General features: G+C 38.8%; 2 protein-coding genes across 2 annotated transcripts; both read right to left on the bottom strand.

The window, feature by feature from the left end:
- Positions 1-233: 233 nt before the first annotated feature.
- LOC135586692 (transcription factor bHLH112-like) lies at positions 234-2,768 on the bottom strand. Its single transcript, XM_065125347.1, has 7 exons — positions 2,391-2,768; positions 1,729-2,293; positions 1,523-1,636; positions 1,370-1,435; positions 1,149-1,214; positions 1,013-1,060; positions 234-899 (listed from the first exon to the last, which is right to left on the bottom strand). The coding sequence occupies exons 1-7, from the start codon at positions 2,687-2,689 to the stop codon at positions 750-752; spliced, it is 1,308 nt and encodes a 435-aa protein (XP_064981419.1). The 5' UTR covers positions 2,690-2,768; the 3' UTR covers positions 234-749.
- A 7,787-nt stretch (positions 2,769-10,555) lies between these two features.
- Positions 10,556-16,543, bottom strand: LOC135622956 (pentatricopeptide repeat-containing protein CRP1 homolog, chloroplastic-like). Its single transcript, XM_065125343.1, has 5 exons — positions 14,775-16,543; positions 14,092-14,244; positions 13,883-13,954; positions 12,788-12,979; positions 10,556-10,920 (listed from the first exon to the last, which is right to left on the bottom strand). Exons 1-4 carry the CDS (start codon positions 16,503-16,505, stop codon positions 12,869-12,871), a joined length of 2,067 nt encoding a protein of 688 aa, XP_064981415.1. The 5' UTR covers positions 16,506-16,543; the 3' UTR covers positions 10,556-10,920; positions 12,788-12,868.

The following is a 16,543-nucleotide window of genomic DNA, read 5'->3' as shown; positions in this document are numbered from 1 at the left end:
TTGTAGCTTCGCGGCTCGAGAAATCTTGTGCTGGCTGATCTCGCCGATAAATCGTGTTGCAGGACTGTGAGATCCTGCAAAACCGTGAAGGCGTTCTCCCAATCTCGATACTAAATTATCAGAAAAAAAGAAGAAAGAGATTCTAAGCAGACCAATCTGTGATTCCCATCACCACCACCAGCATGAGAGAATGCAAATAAATAAGTCAAACATTAACGCAATTATTCCTCAATAAAAATAAACTTCTTTATCATAAGAAAAAGAGGAGGTATGAATTGGCTGGCTGGTGGCATCCACTTATGAACACAAGGAACAACAACAAGAGCCACCATCCTCTTGCCAGTCACCTTTCCTTGTTCCCTTCTGTTAAATGTTGCGCCTGTTCTTACACTTTGGCCACCTTTATGTAATACATAATTGCTATAATTATTACTTCCAGAGCTCTCTCTCTCTCTCTCTCTCTCTCTCTCTCTCTCTCTCTCTCTCTCTGTGGCCAGCGTCCATTTCTCCTGCAGTTATCCCGATGTCCGTCTTTTCTTTGTACTCTCTCCATCCATGCTTTTCTTACCAAGTAATTCTTCTTCTTAATTTCCTTCCTGTTTGATAAAAGTTCGGAAAGAACATACAATCCTTGTTTCTTAATTTCCTCCTCATATACAAGTCCCTGTCTTTCTTTGCCTGACATTCTGAAACTTTATGGCTGGTAGTGATGTTTCATCGTAACAATCCTCAGCACCCTGTACTCCTCTCTATCTGAAGCTTCCTCCAAATGTAGGGTGCCAGAAGTCTGCTGTGGTCTCGCTTGCCACCAGGTACGTGCTTGTGATAGGAACCAAACACAGTCCTCGGCTTCTGAGGTCTTGCTTCGTTTCATCGCAATCCTTGGACTTGCTCGATATCTGCATTAAGAAGTTAATTATGCGTGAGTAATTCCACCATCCCTTGCTACACAGAATAATCATCAGCATAAGTTGAGATTGGCTCAAAGAAAAAGAAGAACATAATTTCGTACCTGGTGTTGCATGGGATGTCCATCTTTCAAGTATGGACTGCTTAGAACCTGAAGTTCAACGACGTATTTAGTCACTGCGGATGGGTATTAGTCCAAGAACGATTCTGTATAAGAGAACAGAGATGAAGAGGCTTACACCGACTTGATCATGAAGAAACTTAATGTATTCGATGGCTTCTTGGAGAACCGATGCAGTGTCAGTCTGAAAGATAAAGAAAGAGGAACATTTCAGTTATAAAGCAAAAAGGGCATGTGAGTAGCTGAGAGACACACATGTAGATAGACATGTTCTTCAAGAGAACAAAAAGATAACGAAAAAGAAACAAAGGAAAGAAGAAAGAAGAAAAGAGAACTTACCTTTCCAAAAGGCGAAACTAGCTGCTGTAGAGCAGTGATTCTGTCCCCTAATTTCTCCTTTCTCACCTGCAAACATGTAATTAATCTGAAGGCTGGCGTACTTGTGAAAGACCAAATGCCATTGATCAAAATCCGAGATGAGTCTATCCCTACCTTAAAGGTTGGCAATGGCGAAGGTGTTTCTATCCGGGGCTTTTTGACTGCAGGCTCGCTTCCGGTTTTCTTGGTGGAGGAAGAACATGAGTCCTGAACTCCTCCTGGACTTATCTGTGTAGATAATAAGCATAATAAAAGCCACTTGGTTTCCAAAACCTCAATGATCAGAAATATATAGATCATATATTAGTAATGATGCTTACCCTACAGGCAGCGAGATTACCGCACGTAGTTTGTGGCTGCATGACAAATTGCGAAGGTGTTGGAGAACACAAGATCGACTTCACATCACCAACCGAGGCAGCAGCGGAAGCGTTCCAGAAGAGAGTGTTGTTAGTGAACTGCGACTGTTGTTTAGAAAGTGGGGATTTTAGCAGCTGAGAGAATTTAGCCCACGAAGGTTGCCTTAGCTCATTCGAGCTTCCTTGATAGGCAACCAATGGAGACTGGTAGCGATTCATCACTCCACTGTCATGAATGCCTGATTCGTCTTGCGACATCACTGATGAGTATCCATAGGAGGCCGGAAAGTGATAACTGGCAACACCAACATCGCTGAACTCTTTACCGGAGCTGAAATGATGATGATGATGATGATGATCTAAGAAGCAAGTGTGGTCGATGTCACTGAATGGATTAGCTATCGAACTTTCAGCGCCTGTATGAACTTGATTTGAATCAACGGGTGGGTGTTGCCTGGTACAAGGTCTTGAACCAGGATCCTCTTGGAGCATGGCATGGAAACTGCCTTCAGGTCTTACACTATTCCTATTTCATTAAGCTACATATAATCAACGATATAGGATCTCCAACTACATGGAATCAAGAACGTGATCTAGAAATTAAGCATTCATTAGATACGTACAGTAAGGATTTAGTCCAACTCATGGAGGAAGACGAGAGGCTGAAGTTTGGCATAGTTGAATCGATTATCAACGAGGGGCAAACGTCAGAGTGTTGGACCTCATGAGTTTCTTGAGAGATCATCGAGCTGCCACCGGCCGATCCTGCTGCCTCACCGCAGGATGCCCAGCTAAAGGCTCTTCCTCCGATCTCAGCTGCTGCAGTTGAGCACGTGGATGCCTGCGCGTCAAAGCTCGCCCTCCTTTTAGGGTTCCACCAGCAACCTTCGCTGCATATCCCTGTGTGGAAATCTTCTGCCATCTCTCTCTCTCTCTCTCTCTCTCTCTCTCTCTCTCTCTCTCTCTCTCTCTCTATTTGTCTTTGGTACGGCTCCTTAGGGTTTCGGTTGACGGAAAGCACAAAGGATGAGCTTGAGGCCATATCCTATATATTATAACTGGTGGGAATTCTATTGTTGAGGCTGTGGATATTATCGACATTTGACCATAAATAGGAAGACGAAGACGAAGACGAAGACGCGAAAGGAATTGACACCCTTCCTTCATTTTTTTTATCTTTATTAAGATATTCGGATTATTTAGTTAATATATTTGTTACACAGGTCTCATATATATATATATATAGTATATGTTATTTAATATAATATTTTTTAATTAAAAAAATATTTATCTTCTATGGACTCTAATATATTTTTAATTTTCACGTGGTTTTACTTTAATGGATTCAAAGTAGATTAGACAGAAGAAAACAAAAGGAGGTCATACTTTAATGATCATTATTAACCATGGGAGGTACAAAACTTCTTTTCATTTGTCTTCCTCCACTAGCTTTTAGAGGAATCTAGAGAGAAATATAACTAATGTCTAATCTAAAATTTCTGCGTCCACCAATTACCACTACAAGCATGTTTAGTAGCTCTAAGACTGATTTATACAAATTAATTCATCAAATTGTGTTATAAATTGAAACTGTTCTTATTATGGGTAATCTATGTGAAGGTTAATTTTATCATGAGTTGGGTAGGTAGGAAGGCCTACTTGCTTTCTCCATTTACACACTTCTTTGAGCCTTTGAATAGAATATAACCTACATGCTTTTGTGTTAGCATATTACATATAAAATCTAAAAGTCGGATCTCTCATTGCTTTCCAGATGCTTCAACCACTTAAATTCTTTTACGGTGACTCAATCATCTCCTACAATTATTTTAGTGTTCTACACTCTGATTAGATTATTACATGTGTTCTGCCATCCTGAGCTTTCCAAGTATCAAATTCTTATAAATCAGCACTCCTTGGTGGTTCAACAGCTTCTGCTCCTCATTTATACCAATTTGGGTGGTATGGCTTTCCAGCTCGAATTAATAGGACCACACTATACGATAGTGCTTGCCTAAACCATGTAATCTTATTTAACTTGCTCATAATTATCTTCATAAGATGTCACACGATCATGGTTGATCGGACGATCCAGCTTGTGTGGGTCGTTCATGCAGTGATATTACCATACCATAGTTTCCTATCGATTTGCTAAAAGATTAGCAACGAGTGTTCACGCATTACTAGCCATTAGTACATGTTTAACCCGTGGCTCACCTGATTATATTTGGTCGACAAGATTCCATAGCCTTGGGAAAGAAGGAATGGATTTGGTTCGATCAAGGAACATATCTTCCGTGACAATAAGCTTGCGTGACCTCAACTAATCAAGTGTGATAATAGTTGGATAACTTTGACGCATGGCCTTAACAAAATCCATGGGTAATCATATAGTGATCTTGTATTTTATATTTTCCCTTGATTTGTGTCTTTCTTTCGGCATATATTGATCAATAGAAAAGAAATTTATTTAAAATATAATTCATTACGAGATAATTTTGATGGAAGAAAATCTACTGATTACTTATCCTAGATATTTTATTTTCGTCTATAAATAGATATGACCTCTAAAGACTAAAGAAGTTGACATCTAGGTTATAGATAGAACCTCTAGGGATTAAAGAAATTGACATCTCGTAGAGGTTATAGTTGAAGGATTACAATATCCATCAATCTAAGTAGTCGAATAGGAAAAGAGGAGAAGGATCTAGTTAATCTTCACATACAACCAATTTATATTAAAGACAATGTCTTTACAAATTAAATAGATATCTTTTTTTAGATGACACATATCGTTAAATCATATCTAAAAGATTATTTTTGTATTTAATATAACATATTACAGATTTTATGCTTAGCTTAGTCTTAACAAAATCGATGGGTAATCATATACATATCTCTTCCTTCGTAGTGTTGTTAATTATACTGCAAGCATGAAAATTCATCATGAAAATTCGATCAAATCATGTCATTATATTCCCTAAGAAAAGAGTTAAGATATGTCATCGATTTCGGCTTCGAGAAATTTCATGCATATAATCCCGCGGTCGAACCTTTTCAGCTTCGAGCAAATTATATTTATTCGCCACTTTTATTGCTGTTATTTTGGGAATTCAATATGGAGTCGTATTATGACATCACACTCGGTACTTTATACATGGCATATTACATATTTGGCCTTGATGTTGGAAATCAAAGCTACCATCAATTTATGTGCCGTATTGTGCACAAAACATCTCGAATGCCAAGAACAAGTTGTCTTCTTAAAGAGAACAGAAACAGGGGGACAAGGTGGTGTCATGCTTATCATCAGCTGTCGTAGGTCAGCGTGGGTCCTACACAAACTTTTCCACTAAAATTCTCTAATGGATGTGTGATTGGCATTGTCTCCTCTCCTCCTTTTTCTATTTTTCCTTTTTTTTACCTAATGTTTTCTCTTTATTTTTTCCAAAGTTTTCTCTTTAGTTTTGTTACAATATATTCTTAATATATGATTTGAAAGATGATTAAGATCCAATCATTATTCTTTCTTAAAAACATTATAAGCCGATTAGAAAGGAAAATAAGTATGTAATATAATTTAAAAGATTTAGTTAAAATTAAATCTAAAGACGTGCTTACGAGTTTTTATAGTAAAATGTATTTAAGAGAATTACGAGAGGATCATAAGAAATCGGGGTTAAAAAAATTTAAGACGATGATATAAGTTATTCGAATATTATTATACGTTTAATTATACACCAAATTAGAACATCTCAAATTCAATTTATGATTCCTTTGTTGATTCAAGCATCCGTTTTTAACATATTATTAGGATGTTAAATACATAATATTGAGATAACGATCATGGATTACCGAAATATTAGCATACTATTAAGTATCATTTTTCATATCAAATTTTAAGTTTTTTTTAGAATATATGTCATCTCATTAAGTTATATCTTCTTTCTCTAAAAAAAAAGAAACTTCATCATTCTCTTTTAGTGTTAATGACGCCGATTCAATAGACGGCTTATCGAGGATCATTTGGTATGATCAAAGATCAATGGATCTTCTTCGTATCATTTGTAATCAAAGTTTGAAAGGTTGGTAGCAATGTGCAGCACTGGCTCACATCATAGACACAATCTTGACCTTTTGTGGTGACCGACGGCCAATGAGCAAAGGTTTGACTTCTGCAATACATTGGTCGCTCACTTGTGGTCTTCCCCAATGCAAGTTAGTGCCTTCCACCAACGGATATTGCCCCATGTCCTCTTGCATCTCTCTCTCTCTCTCTCTCTCACTCTTTCTCTGGCTCTGTCTTTCTCTCTTTTTCTACTCACACGTAGCTACGTGTTCACTACCAACACGCGAAGGCAAAGGCATCATCATTTTTCAGGAACAAAGGCAAGCCATGCTGCGTCACCACCCACTTCAATGAACACAGAAAGAGAGAGAGAGAGAGAGAGAGAGTTATTTCAAGCACGAAAAAACGGATAACTTTTTTTCCAGATTAAAGCAATATAAAAAGTAGGTATCATGCACGGGAGCACCTAAAGTTTATATGACATGTCAACAAATTATTCTTTTTAATTGAGACAAACAAAAGAATATTAAGATGGTGAGGAATAGCCGACAGAGTGAGATATTATGCACTTGAACTTCTATTTCCAATGTGGATACATATCGACTGAAAGATAAGCGAGTTGACCTTTCTTTCCTTCCTAATTTTGTGGAGACAATGGTGGTCTGATGATTTTTCTATTTTGCAGCTCTTTGGTCTTAATGGTTTGTCCACGGAGAACTGTCGTTTCTACAAGTCAAATGCCATTATGGCCTTCACCACATAGCATCGTCACGATCCTTGCGAGACTGCCATTCCAGACGTGTCACAATATTCATTCCCAACAGAAGGCTATAGTCTTCACTAAAATTGAATGCTACATCCGACATAAATAAATACATTAGCTTCTAATACTATCCGATACAAAATTTTGGGCAATTTTTCCCTTAAAAAAAACCTCAAGTTCCTAATTTTTTTCCCGCATAATATTTTTTTTTTTTTCATAAAATATTTTTTTATCTTTTAAAAGATGAAATTAGTTTGATCCTCCATATCGTCACTTTATCATGGTCGTTTGTGTCTCTCGTCGCATTCATTTCACCGCAAGACCTTGTCTCTCACCTTACCTCCGTTTTCGTATAGCTATTTTCGTCTCGAGCATATTTTTACCCTCGTCTATTATTGTCAAAGTATTTATTCATCGTTATCATCACTGTCATCAAACTTTGTCCTTGCCTTTGCTCTTATTTAACGTACTTAAGCATTTCTTCTCTTTCGTTCGCCTCCACATGAGGTTAAGGTATGCTCAAGATGAAGACGACCACATAGAGATGAAGGTAAGACAAGAGGTGAGACCTCACAAAAAGATGAATACGATTAGGCAGAGACAATAGCTGATGGGACAGAGGCCAATAATAATCTCATTTTTTAGAAAACAAGACGCATTCTGAAAGAATTTTTTTTTTAAAAAAAAATTTTATCCAGTAAATATACCTGCAACTTATCAGACCAACTGTGTATATACACTTCCATCTAAAATAAATAAACAGAGTAAGAGATGGTTTCGTTAGTCGTGGCATCATATATCAGAGATGACGTTTTTGCAGGCAAAACTAAGAAGAAACAGTAATGGAGTGCGCCACATGCACCATATTTATTTTGCAGAGAGACCACATACATTATTTTTTTTTTTCCAATAATCAAAATTATATTAGACCACATACATGATTCGCAATGGACTATACTTACAGAAATATGTGGTCGATAATGCCACTTCTCTTTCCAAATAACATACTGCTACCTACTGGAAGATTGTAGTCTTTTAGAAGATAAAATATCGACAATGATAAAACGTAAAGGTTTCTTCCATGATACATGTGTTAAAATAGAATTAGCAGTAGAAGAAGAAGAAGAGGAGGAGAAAGTCTACCTACTTGCAGTTAGGTAGACTGAAAGGTGGGCACATTGCAATATGTCAACTAATCTGTGGATAACATAACCATACCTTTTGTATTGACTACTGCAAAAGGAGTTCGAGTTCCTTCCACTTCCGCAGACAGATGCTCTGATATCAAATCTTTGGAGTTGGAATATTGCTAGCTCCCAAGTCGTGTACAAAAGGAGCAATAGTCTCTCCTCTCAAGAATGCCAAATAACTCGAATCTTTGGTTGAGTCATTGACCCTTAGAGACGGGTGATAGGAGATTGACTGTTCACTCTTTTCTTGCTTATGAAATCCAAAAGTCAAAAAACCAAGGATTAATCTTTCAGTATCCTCCTTGCAGACGACTCGAAGACAATCGTAAAAGCTTGCGTCCGTAGTGGATCACCCATTCGGCCGGCGGCATATTCTTCCCATCTTTCTTTTCACTGAAGTGTCCGCTTCAGGAGCTCATGCGAAGAAATCTCTCTTTTCTCTTTCATGAATCTGAAGTATGGATCAGCAGAAAAAAGAAGAGAAAAGAGCAAGACATCCTTTTGGGTGCCATTTTAGTTCTTTCATGTAGATGGTAATTCACGAGACCTCCATAATACATGAGCAAACAAACGCTGATGGCGCACGATGAAGAAGACGCAAAAGCTGAGCCTGAATTCTAACACCATTCTGACATGGGAATAATAACGAGGACTGATGAACACTGATATAATAGAAGAGAAGATTATTGTTATAGCTAAACATTCTGAGATGGTTGAGGATGGTTTATTAAGTCGAGTCTTTCCCCAATTTGACCTCATGATTAGGATTTTTCACAAGATAATGGATCAATATTTTGTCCTCAGATCGAGACACTTGGGACGACTTTGCGCCGCCGCATATTACCATAAGAAAAAAAATGCAAGCCAAGAACTACCAAACAAATCTTCGACGCAGAGACTACCAAATCTCTATTTATTATTGTGACATGTAGTAGGTTGCATAACATCATCACCAAGTTAAGACATTACACCATGACCGATGCTTCTTTCTAATCCATGCAAGAGGCAGCACTAGTTGTTGGATCATCAAACTGACCTTAGGTTGGCTGTGTTCGAGTATGACAACAGTTGTCATCGATTAATGAAAGGCGTGGCTACACTACAAATGCATGAGACAGAATTAGTTGGATCGCAACCCAAAAATTATCTGTCAACTGCTCCAGAAAGACTTCACATTTTCAATGTAAAGCTTCACCCACTTCAAGAAATACCAGCAAAATGTGGCCTTGGTTTCTAATTCGAGAACCAGCAAAATGTGGCCATGTTGGTTGACACCATTATTCAACAACTACAGGTTTCAGTCAGGTAGATGAGAAATATCAGGAAGCAAATTGTTGTTTGGGTTGACAAACTAGAACCTTTTCCTCCATGGATTATGCAGCACTTCCTGCCTAATAACATTCGTTTGGTCAGAGAAAGTAACCTAATTCTGTAAGCATTGTGTCCTGAGGGACACTAAGACAACAAAAGACGACTAGATGAATCCAAGGGAGTCTTCATCTCTGCTGTAAGCCTATATTTCTAGCAATGTAAGCTGTCCAGAGACTTAGGATCTGGAGGGTGGCAAGTTCATGAGTAACAGATGAAAACACTCAAAAGTTTTGTTTCCTTGTTTTCTTTTGAAACCAGTCAAACTGGGTCTCTAAGATACATCACATGTCTGCCGATGTAATAAACTTTTTGAAGATCAAACTCGAGCAATAAATTCTCTAAACAATCGTTACAGTTTACTTAGTATTGTTGTCATATCAAATCTTATACATCTAACCATCGAAGGCATCATTTAAGTTGGCTGAAAATTTTCTCCACCATTAATAGCAAAGTCCGATCAAATCCTGGCTTCATCACTAATCCCTACAATAAAATCTTATACATCTGAGGTTGGCATCCCGCGGACACATTGGAAATTGATAAGTTCTCTTCGAGACACCATACTCGAATGGATGGCCCTAGTTTTCCTGGCAGTCATGTTCTTACATGTCACCTCCAAGAGCTGACTTGAGGGACCTAGGCATGCATTAAATTTTCAAGAAGATTCATTCGTGAGGAACACATGCTTCATGGTCGAGAGAAACTAGCAGACGAGAATCACTAATAGTATGTCGAAATGGAGTCTTGCACTAGAATTCAGAGATAAGACATACTTTTACCGAGTTATGATTTGGGGTAGGCATGGAAAGATGGATGTGATCTCAAGTCATACTTGTACCAGAAGCCCTCTTGAATCAACTCTGTTTTCTGCTTATACTTTCGGGAACAAATAAACAATATACTGACACAAAATATGCTTCTTTAACTGTATTTTAGTCTTGCAATAACCTGCTAATCTGCAAGACCACCTGAACTAAGAACGAGAAAGGTCAAGAATTTGAATAACACAAGAAGAAAGTAATCAAGTGGATGACTTCAGTTTGCCTGCAAAAATGACTGCCTTTCTACCCACAGCATTCTAGTTGGTAATACTGTACCACAAATGAATGCACGTAAGTATCACGGTGCACACTATCCTGTTCACTTGCCAATACACAACACTGTAACACATGAAAGTACACCAACACCGCAACTCTTTTTCTGTCATTGCTCAAGTGATGTACTGTGAAACATAGATCATATTAGCATACCATACCAGTCCAAGAGAACTCAAGAGATCCATAGCTGGGAATTAATTATTCGGTTTACTATGCAACTAGGTTATCAAGTTGTGTCACACATCTCAAATGGGCTTGTCTGCATATGTATCACACTAGGAAGAAATTGAAACTATGATGAATCAATTAAATCAGCAGTTTTCTTAAATCATTTACACTCGTCCGTGTTTTATCAATACATGAACAACATCTACAGATGCTCACTGTCCGACAACTATAAAATGAAATCATTCCTAACAAGATCTTGAAGGTACACTCTTTAAGAGTTTATTGACAATGAGAGTGGGAATTTAGGTATACACAATGCAACAAAAATTGGTTAGGTCATTTTGTAAAACGAACCTTCCAAATATGCATCTTCAGGTTACTTCATCGAGTTGCCCAGACTATTAAACAAATTTGGATCTTTCAGTGCCACCATCAGCTTTTCTCTTAAGGCAAGCATCCCTGTCATACTGGAGAACGTCTTTCCATAGCTTCTTACTGACATTAAAGAAAGTTTATCAGGTAGACAGAGATGAATGAATGACATTGGAACAATCAATATCCAACAGAATTTTTGTCATGGACCAAGATACGAATAGAGCAAAATACATGAAAGTGATAAAGCTTATTAATATCTAATGCATAACTGAAGCAAATAATTTCTTCTGTGGTTTCCAAAAAGCTTCCAGTTAATTGAGATTTATGTTCATTAAACAGTATTTGAAGTGCTAATTATTTTAGCTAATCCTTGTAAAAAAAAGATTAAAACAGACTAAAATACTCTGATGAATAAAAAAAATGGAAATACACAGTAGAGAAATAATTGAATGTTGACGAGTTTTACAAGGTCTGAATCAGTATAGGACTGCACCACAGAAAATTCTCATCTTAAGTACTTGGAGGTTTAAGCAGAACTATCCCCAATACAAAGGCAAAGTGTCGACATTTGCAGACAAGCATATGATAGAAAGTCAAACACATGTAGGATAACCTAATTATCTCAACCGCAAAAGGTATTTGAGATACTTCCATAAATGCAGAAATGCCATTGCTACCATGCTTGTCTACACCAGCATGCAAAATGTCTGCTACTTGACTTATTCTAAATTTATCTTGTTAGTCATTTCTCTTAATGCCTCAAATAAGCATCTATATGGTCCAGAAATAATTTATGCAATTCAGTTTAAAAAGGCTACATAAAAGGAGTCAAGTTGATAATATGTTTATTGATACTCGAGTTCTTTTTACTGATACATATAGATCTTCCTCTTAGTTTAGTTTTTGGGTTAAGCATGGGGCTTCAATGCATAAATTTATTCCCTTGTCATGCTTCATTCATTCTTGGTCATTCTAGTAAGAAGACTTCAAAAATATGCATAAATCATACACTGTTTTTGTCGGTTGTTTTCAATTACTACCTTGATGTTATGACATAATCCAATTTGTAAAAGCCAGGAGCATTGCCACTTGCATTAGGCTTCTACCACTAAAGGAATGGCAAATGACACAATAGATTTCTTTTTCTATTTTTCCCACTTCTTTTCCTTCGGTAAGTCATCCTTTCTGGGCACCAGTATAATTGTGTCCAGCAAGCAGAAAACATTTCTCTGCCAATGACATGCACGGGTCATACATCAAGCCAGGATGCCTAAGCATCGGAAAGGGAAATCCTTGATGTGTCTGCACAGGCATCAAACTTGGAATTCCTGATCTTCACATGTTATATTCTGAGATGACTGTTAGGGCTTCCCTGAATATCAGGGAGAGGTAGGCACTGTGTCTCTCATTAGAAAGTTATACCTGGCAATGCTGGCTGAAATATTGTCCCTCACAAGACATGCCAACTCGTCATGCAATGAAGGCCACACATATTACAACAATCTTCTTGATCAGGTAGGCACTAACAATAGGGCAATGCTAACAGTTAGTTCCTCCAAAAATAACCTGAGACAAAAGTCTGTTGGAGTAAAGTGGGTTTTATAGTAATTGTAATACAGAAAACATGCGCAGACATTGCTATCTGTAGCATGCATATATTTCTAAAAATGTACAATTTCTCTTTTAAACTACACACTATGGAAGCACAGATATGCAAGGTTTTGTAAGAGACAACACTCTTTTAAACTATCATGTCCACACTAATAAAATTGGATGCCATATACACCTTAGGCATACACATAAATTTCCTAGAAAGCATTCAAGCATCAGTAATCATTCATATTTCCTCATCATAGTATCGTTGTATTCAATTTGTAACCAGCAAGGACAATAATTGCCACAAACAAACACATTCAGCCAAAAGTCACAGTAATGATATCCATGAAATGCTGAACATAGACAGAGCATAAAGGATTCATGCACAAACCTTTAATAGGTTTTGAAGGATGCAAAACAGCAGCTAAGACCCATGCAAACTGAACTGTGTGACCATATTTGTTTGACTGTTCTACCAAGTGTGGGCCTGTTTCATGTAACGGAGAGCTGACCGCAACATTGCTCTAGCTTTCCTATCTGGTGTGCATCCAGATGAAATCATTTCTTCATAGACAGTCGGAACCTGTTGATAGTTAATACATGAAATAACTTTTAAAATAATAAGTGATCAAATCTTTTAAATCATATCATATAACAGACCCATCATATGATTACTGGACACTTTTCTTTGTGAAACTTTTGATATCAAGACACAAATGCCATAAAGCTACCGATGACATGATATAGCAAGATGATCTAACATCAATAACCAAAAAAAAAAAAAAACTAAGTTTAGCATGCAACAGTTGGATTCATTCAAGATGTAAAATTAAAGTATGTGAAACCACACATTTTTCTCAATCAACTAAAACTTCCTCCAAAGGCCTATATGGTGTTCTCAGTACCTTCAAAACAACCAATGTAATTTGGTGACCAGCAGTAAGTCTATTTTTTATTCCTACACTAATATAGTTATTGATGGACTTTTCCTTCATGACCTTGGAAGTTGGAACTAGAATAACTCAAAGAAGAAAAGCACAGAGTGTAAGAAACTAACAAACAATATATTGTTCAATTATTAAAAGTAATAAAATAAAATAGTAAAGACACCTCATATTAGTCATTTTCTGTCCTATTCTTTGTGCAATAATTTCTTTTGAAATAAAAAAACAATATTTCTAATTTTTCTTTTTTTCATTGTTTTGTTGAGTGTTTCTTCCTTTCTTTCAATTTCCTTCTAGTGTGCACATTGTTATATATAATTCCCTTTCATTTACCCATAGTCATCGTCTCCAGCAACCAATGGAAGTTGTCATCCTCAAAAATCATGAACTAAAACAATACCATGATAATGTATAAAATAGAGTCAGTTTTATATTTAAAACCAAAGAAAAAGCAAAATGATAAAATTGATGTGAGTTTTTAAAAGGACATTTATGCATAGCAGTACACTTATCTACAAAAACAAAATCATGCAAAGTATTACCTTCTCAAACTTCTCAACACGGACTAATGCCTTCATGAGGGTTGTATATGTCACAACATCTGGCTTCAAATCCTTCAACAGTAAACACAAAAGAAAGCATTATATATGTATGTTTCAGTTCAGGACAAGTGACATTTGTGGGAATTATATGCTAGTGAATATAAGTCAAAGCAAAGAACTAGAAAAGAAACAAACATCTCAGAACTCACATTTTCCTTCATATATTGTAAGACAGAAAAAGCTTCATTATCCCTTCGATCCTCACCAAATGCATTGATTAAAGAATTAAGGACAAGCACAGTAGGTTTTATACCATCTGCTCTCATGACTCGGAATGCATTTATAGCTTGTTCAGATAGACCCTGAAAAAGGATAAGAAGGATATATCAGCTGTCTAAATCATAAATTTCTGAACAGATATCTTAAAGAAATAATTAGTAGTACAGCTATTCTTTCAAATGATATGGGTATGCATTTTTTGGCTGTGATAAAAATTTTTGCTAAGCTACATATCTGAGGAAGATACACACACACAAGCAGACATCATTTAGGACGTTACTCCACAGAGTATATGCATTCTTTTCAACTACAAAAAGAGGTTACTCTGGTGCAGAAACATGATAAATTCAATCAGAATCTTACAATTTACAAATTTAAAGATTATGGTCCTCTATGAATAAAGATTAAAGAGTATGCCCATGGTAGAACAGCATAGGGAAGCCTCACTAGAGTACATATTTTACCATGTAGCATGATAACATATTCTATCTTGAATAAAATGTTCTCTAGTTCCATCTTTATAAGACAAAATAAACCATTTAATTATTCACTGATAAGTAGCTCATTTAATAAAAAAAATCATAGCCGCGTAATCAAGGAGAGACTGGCATACCCTCTGTGCATAAGCATTCACTAAGGCATGATACATTGTAGGAGAAGGCTTCATTCCACTAGCTTTCATTGCTTCCAAGAACTCAATCGCCTCCTTAAACCTCCCTGATTTGCCATATACATCCACAAGTGTGGTGTAAGTCACCACATTTGGCAATAGCCCCTGCCCCTTCATCTTCTCAAACATTTCCTTCAGTTCCTCCCACTTCTCTTGCTCCCCCAATGAATTAATCATAATATTATAGGTTGTCGTACATGGTATGCACCCACTCTGCTGCATCTGTTTAAAAAGCTCCATTGCCCTATCATGCCTCCCAGCTTTGCAATGTGCATCGATCAGTGTGTTCCATGTGATCTCATCCGGCATGATCCCATCTAATCTCATCCTATCAAAAACATCCATCGCATGATGAAGGCAATTATACTTACCAAATGTGTCGATCATCACGTTGTAGAAGTGTCGGTCAGGCTGAACACCATTACTCCTCATCTCCCTTAAAATGGCAAACGATTTCTGCCAGTTCCCCTTATCCCGAAGGCTCGCAAGAATCCGACTGAACACATAAGAATTGGGTTGAACGTCATTGGCTTCCATCTCCTTGATCAAGATCCTTGCACTCTCCCAACGACCAGCATTGGTATACGCATCAATGAGGAGGCTATAGGTACCCTCATCTGGGGAAACCCCGCAACGCTCCATGTCTTCAAAAATGAGTTCGGCATCCTTTAAAGCTCCAATCTTTACATAACCTTTAAGCAGGGCATTGTATGCCCGGGTGCGTGGCTGGAGCCCGGACGAGTGGAACTCCAAGAACACAGCTTCGGCCTCCGGAACTCGGCCAGCAGCCCCAAGGGCGGAGAGGAGGGCGACGACGGCAGATGACTTTGGGGTCAGCCCTTGTGCTTGGGCAGCGGAAATGAGGGAAAGGGCTCGGTCAGGGTCACCGGCATGAGCAAATGCGGCAACAAAGTCAGAGAGGAGGCGCGCATCAGGCTCGAGGGAAGTGGAAAGAAGATCAAAGAGAAGGGTTTCGAGGAGATTGGGGTCAGGCGGGTCCGGTGACCGGACGAGGGATTGAAGGATAAGGGTGTAGTTGGGATGGTCGGAGAGGAAGCCATGGCGCCGCAGGAGGGTGAGGAGTTGGAGGGCTAAGCCGGGACAGCCGTTGAGTGCCGAGGCGGAGATGAGCGCGTTGAGCGTTAGGGGAGAGGGCGCGGGGGAGGAAGAGGAGAGGAGAAGGGCGTGGTGGAGACGGCGGTGACGGCCGAGGGCGTGAATGAGGATGGAGTAGAGGAGGTCGGAGGAGAAGCAGAGGCGGTGGCGTTCAAGCCAGGGGACTAGGGCGGCGGCGGAAGGGAGGGTATCGGGGGAGGCGGCGAGGTTCTTGAGGAGGGTGTGCCAAACGTGGGCGGGGACGGCGCGATACGTCTCGGCGAGACGGAGCTCTTCCGGGTCGAGGCTGGTCGGCGGAGCGCTTTCCTTACCGGCGCCGCCGGGGGCCTGGGCGGAGGCGGAGGGGGATGAGATGAAATCGAGGAGGGGGGAGAAGTCGTAGCGCCGGGAGTTGAGGGAGGCGAGAACAGAATCGTAGGTGGCTGCGGCCGCAGAGGAGGTAGATGGGGCGGCGCTGGCGGCAACGGTGACAGGGTCAGGGAGGTGGAGGTAGTGGCGGGGGCGAGGCGACAGTAATCGGGCGGCGCCGGGCGGCAAAAGATGAGGGACGAGGAGCATACTGGTGGGTGGATTTTTATGTGCGGCGTGCGAGGTAG

This window comes from Musa acuminata, chromosome BXJ2-9 (assembly GCF_036884655.1).
Source record: "Musa acuminata AAA Group cultivar baxijiao chromosome BXJ2-9, Cavendish_Baxijiao_AAA, whole genome shotgun sequence".
NCBI lineage: Eukaryota > Viridiplantae > Streptophyta > Magnoliopsida > Zingiberales > Musaceae > Musa > Musa acuminata.
The sequence above is the reverse complement of the archived record's forward strand: the minus strand, read 5'-3'. Positions and strand labels throughout refer to the sequence as shown.

Excerpts from the sequence above, each read along its gene's own strand:
- LOC135586692 (XM_065125347.1), bottom strand. The coding sequence starts at position 2,689 with ATGGCAGAAGATTTCCACACAGGGATATGCAGCGAAGGTTGCTGGTGG. Across the intron at positions 1,436-1,522 it reads CGCCATTGCCAACCTTTAAG|GTGAGAAAGGAGAAATTAGG; the intron begins GTAGGGATAGAC and ends ACATGTTTGCAG. Across the intron at positions 900-1,012 it reads GACATCCCATGCAACACCAG|ATATCGAGCAAGTCCAAGGA; the intron begins GTACGAAATTAT and ends TTCTTAATGCAG.
- LOC135622956 (XM_065125343.1), bottom strand. The coding sequence starts at position 16,505 with ATGCTCCTCGTCCCTCATCTTTTGCCGCCCGGCGCCGCCCGATTACTG. Across the intron at positions 14,245-14,774 it reads TGAATGCTTATGCACAGAGG|GGTCTATCTGAACAAGCTAT; the intron begins GTATGCCAGTCT and ends ATCCTTTTTCAG. Across the intron at positions 12,980-13,882 it reads GTGTTGAGAAGTTTGAGAAG|GTTCCGACTGTCTATGAAGA; the intron begins GTAATACTTTGC and ends AACTATCAACAG.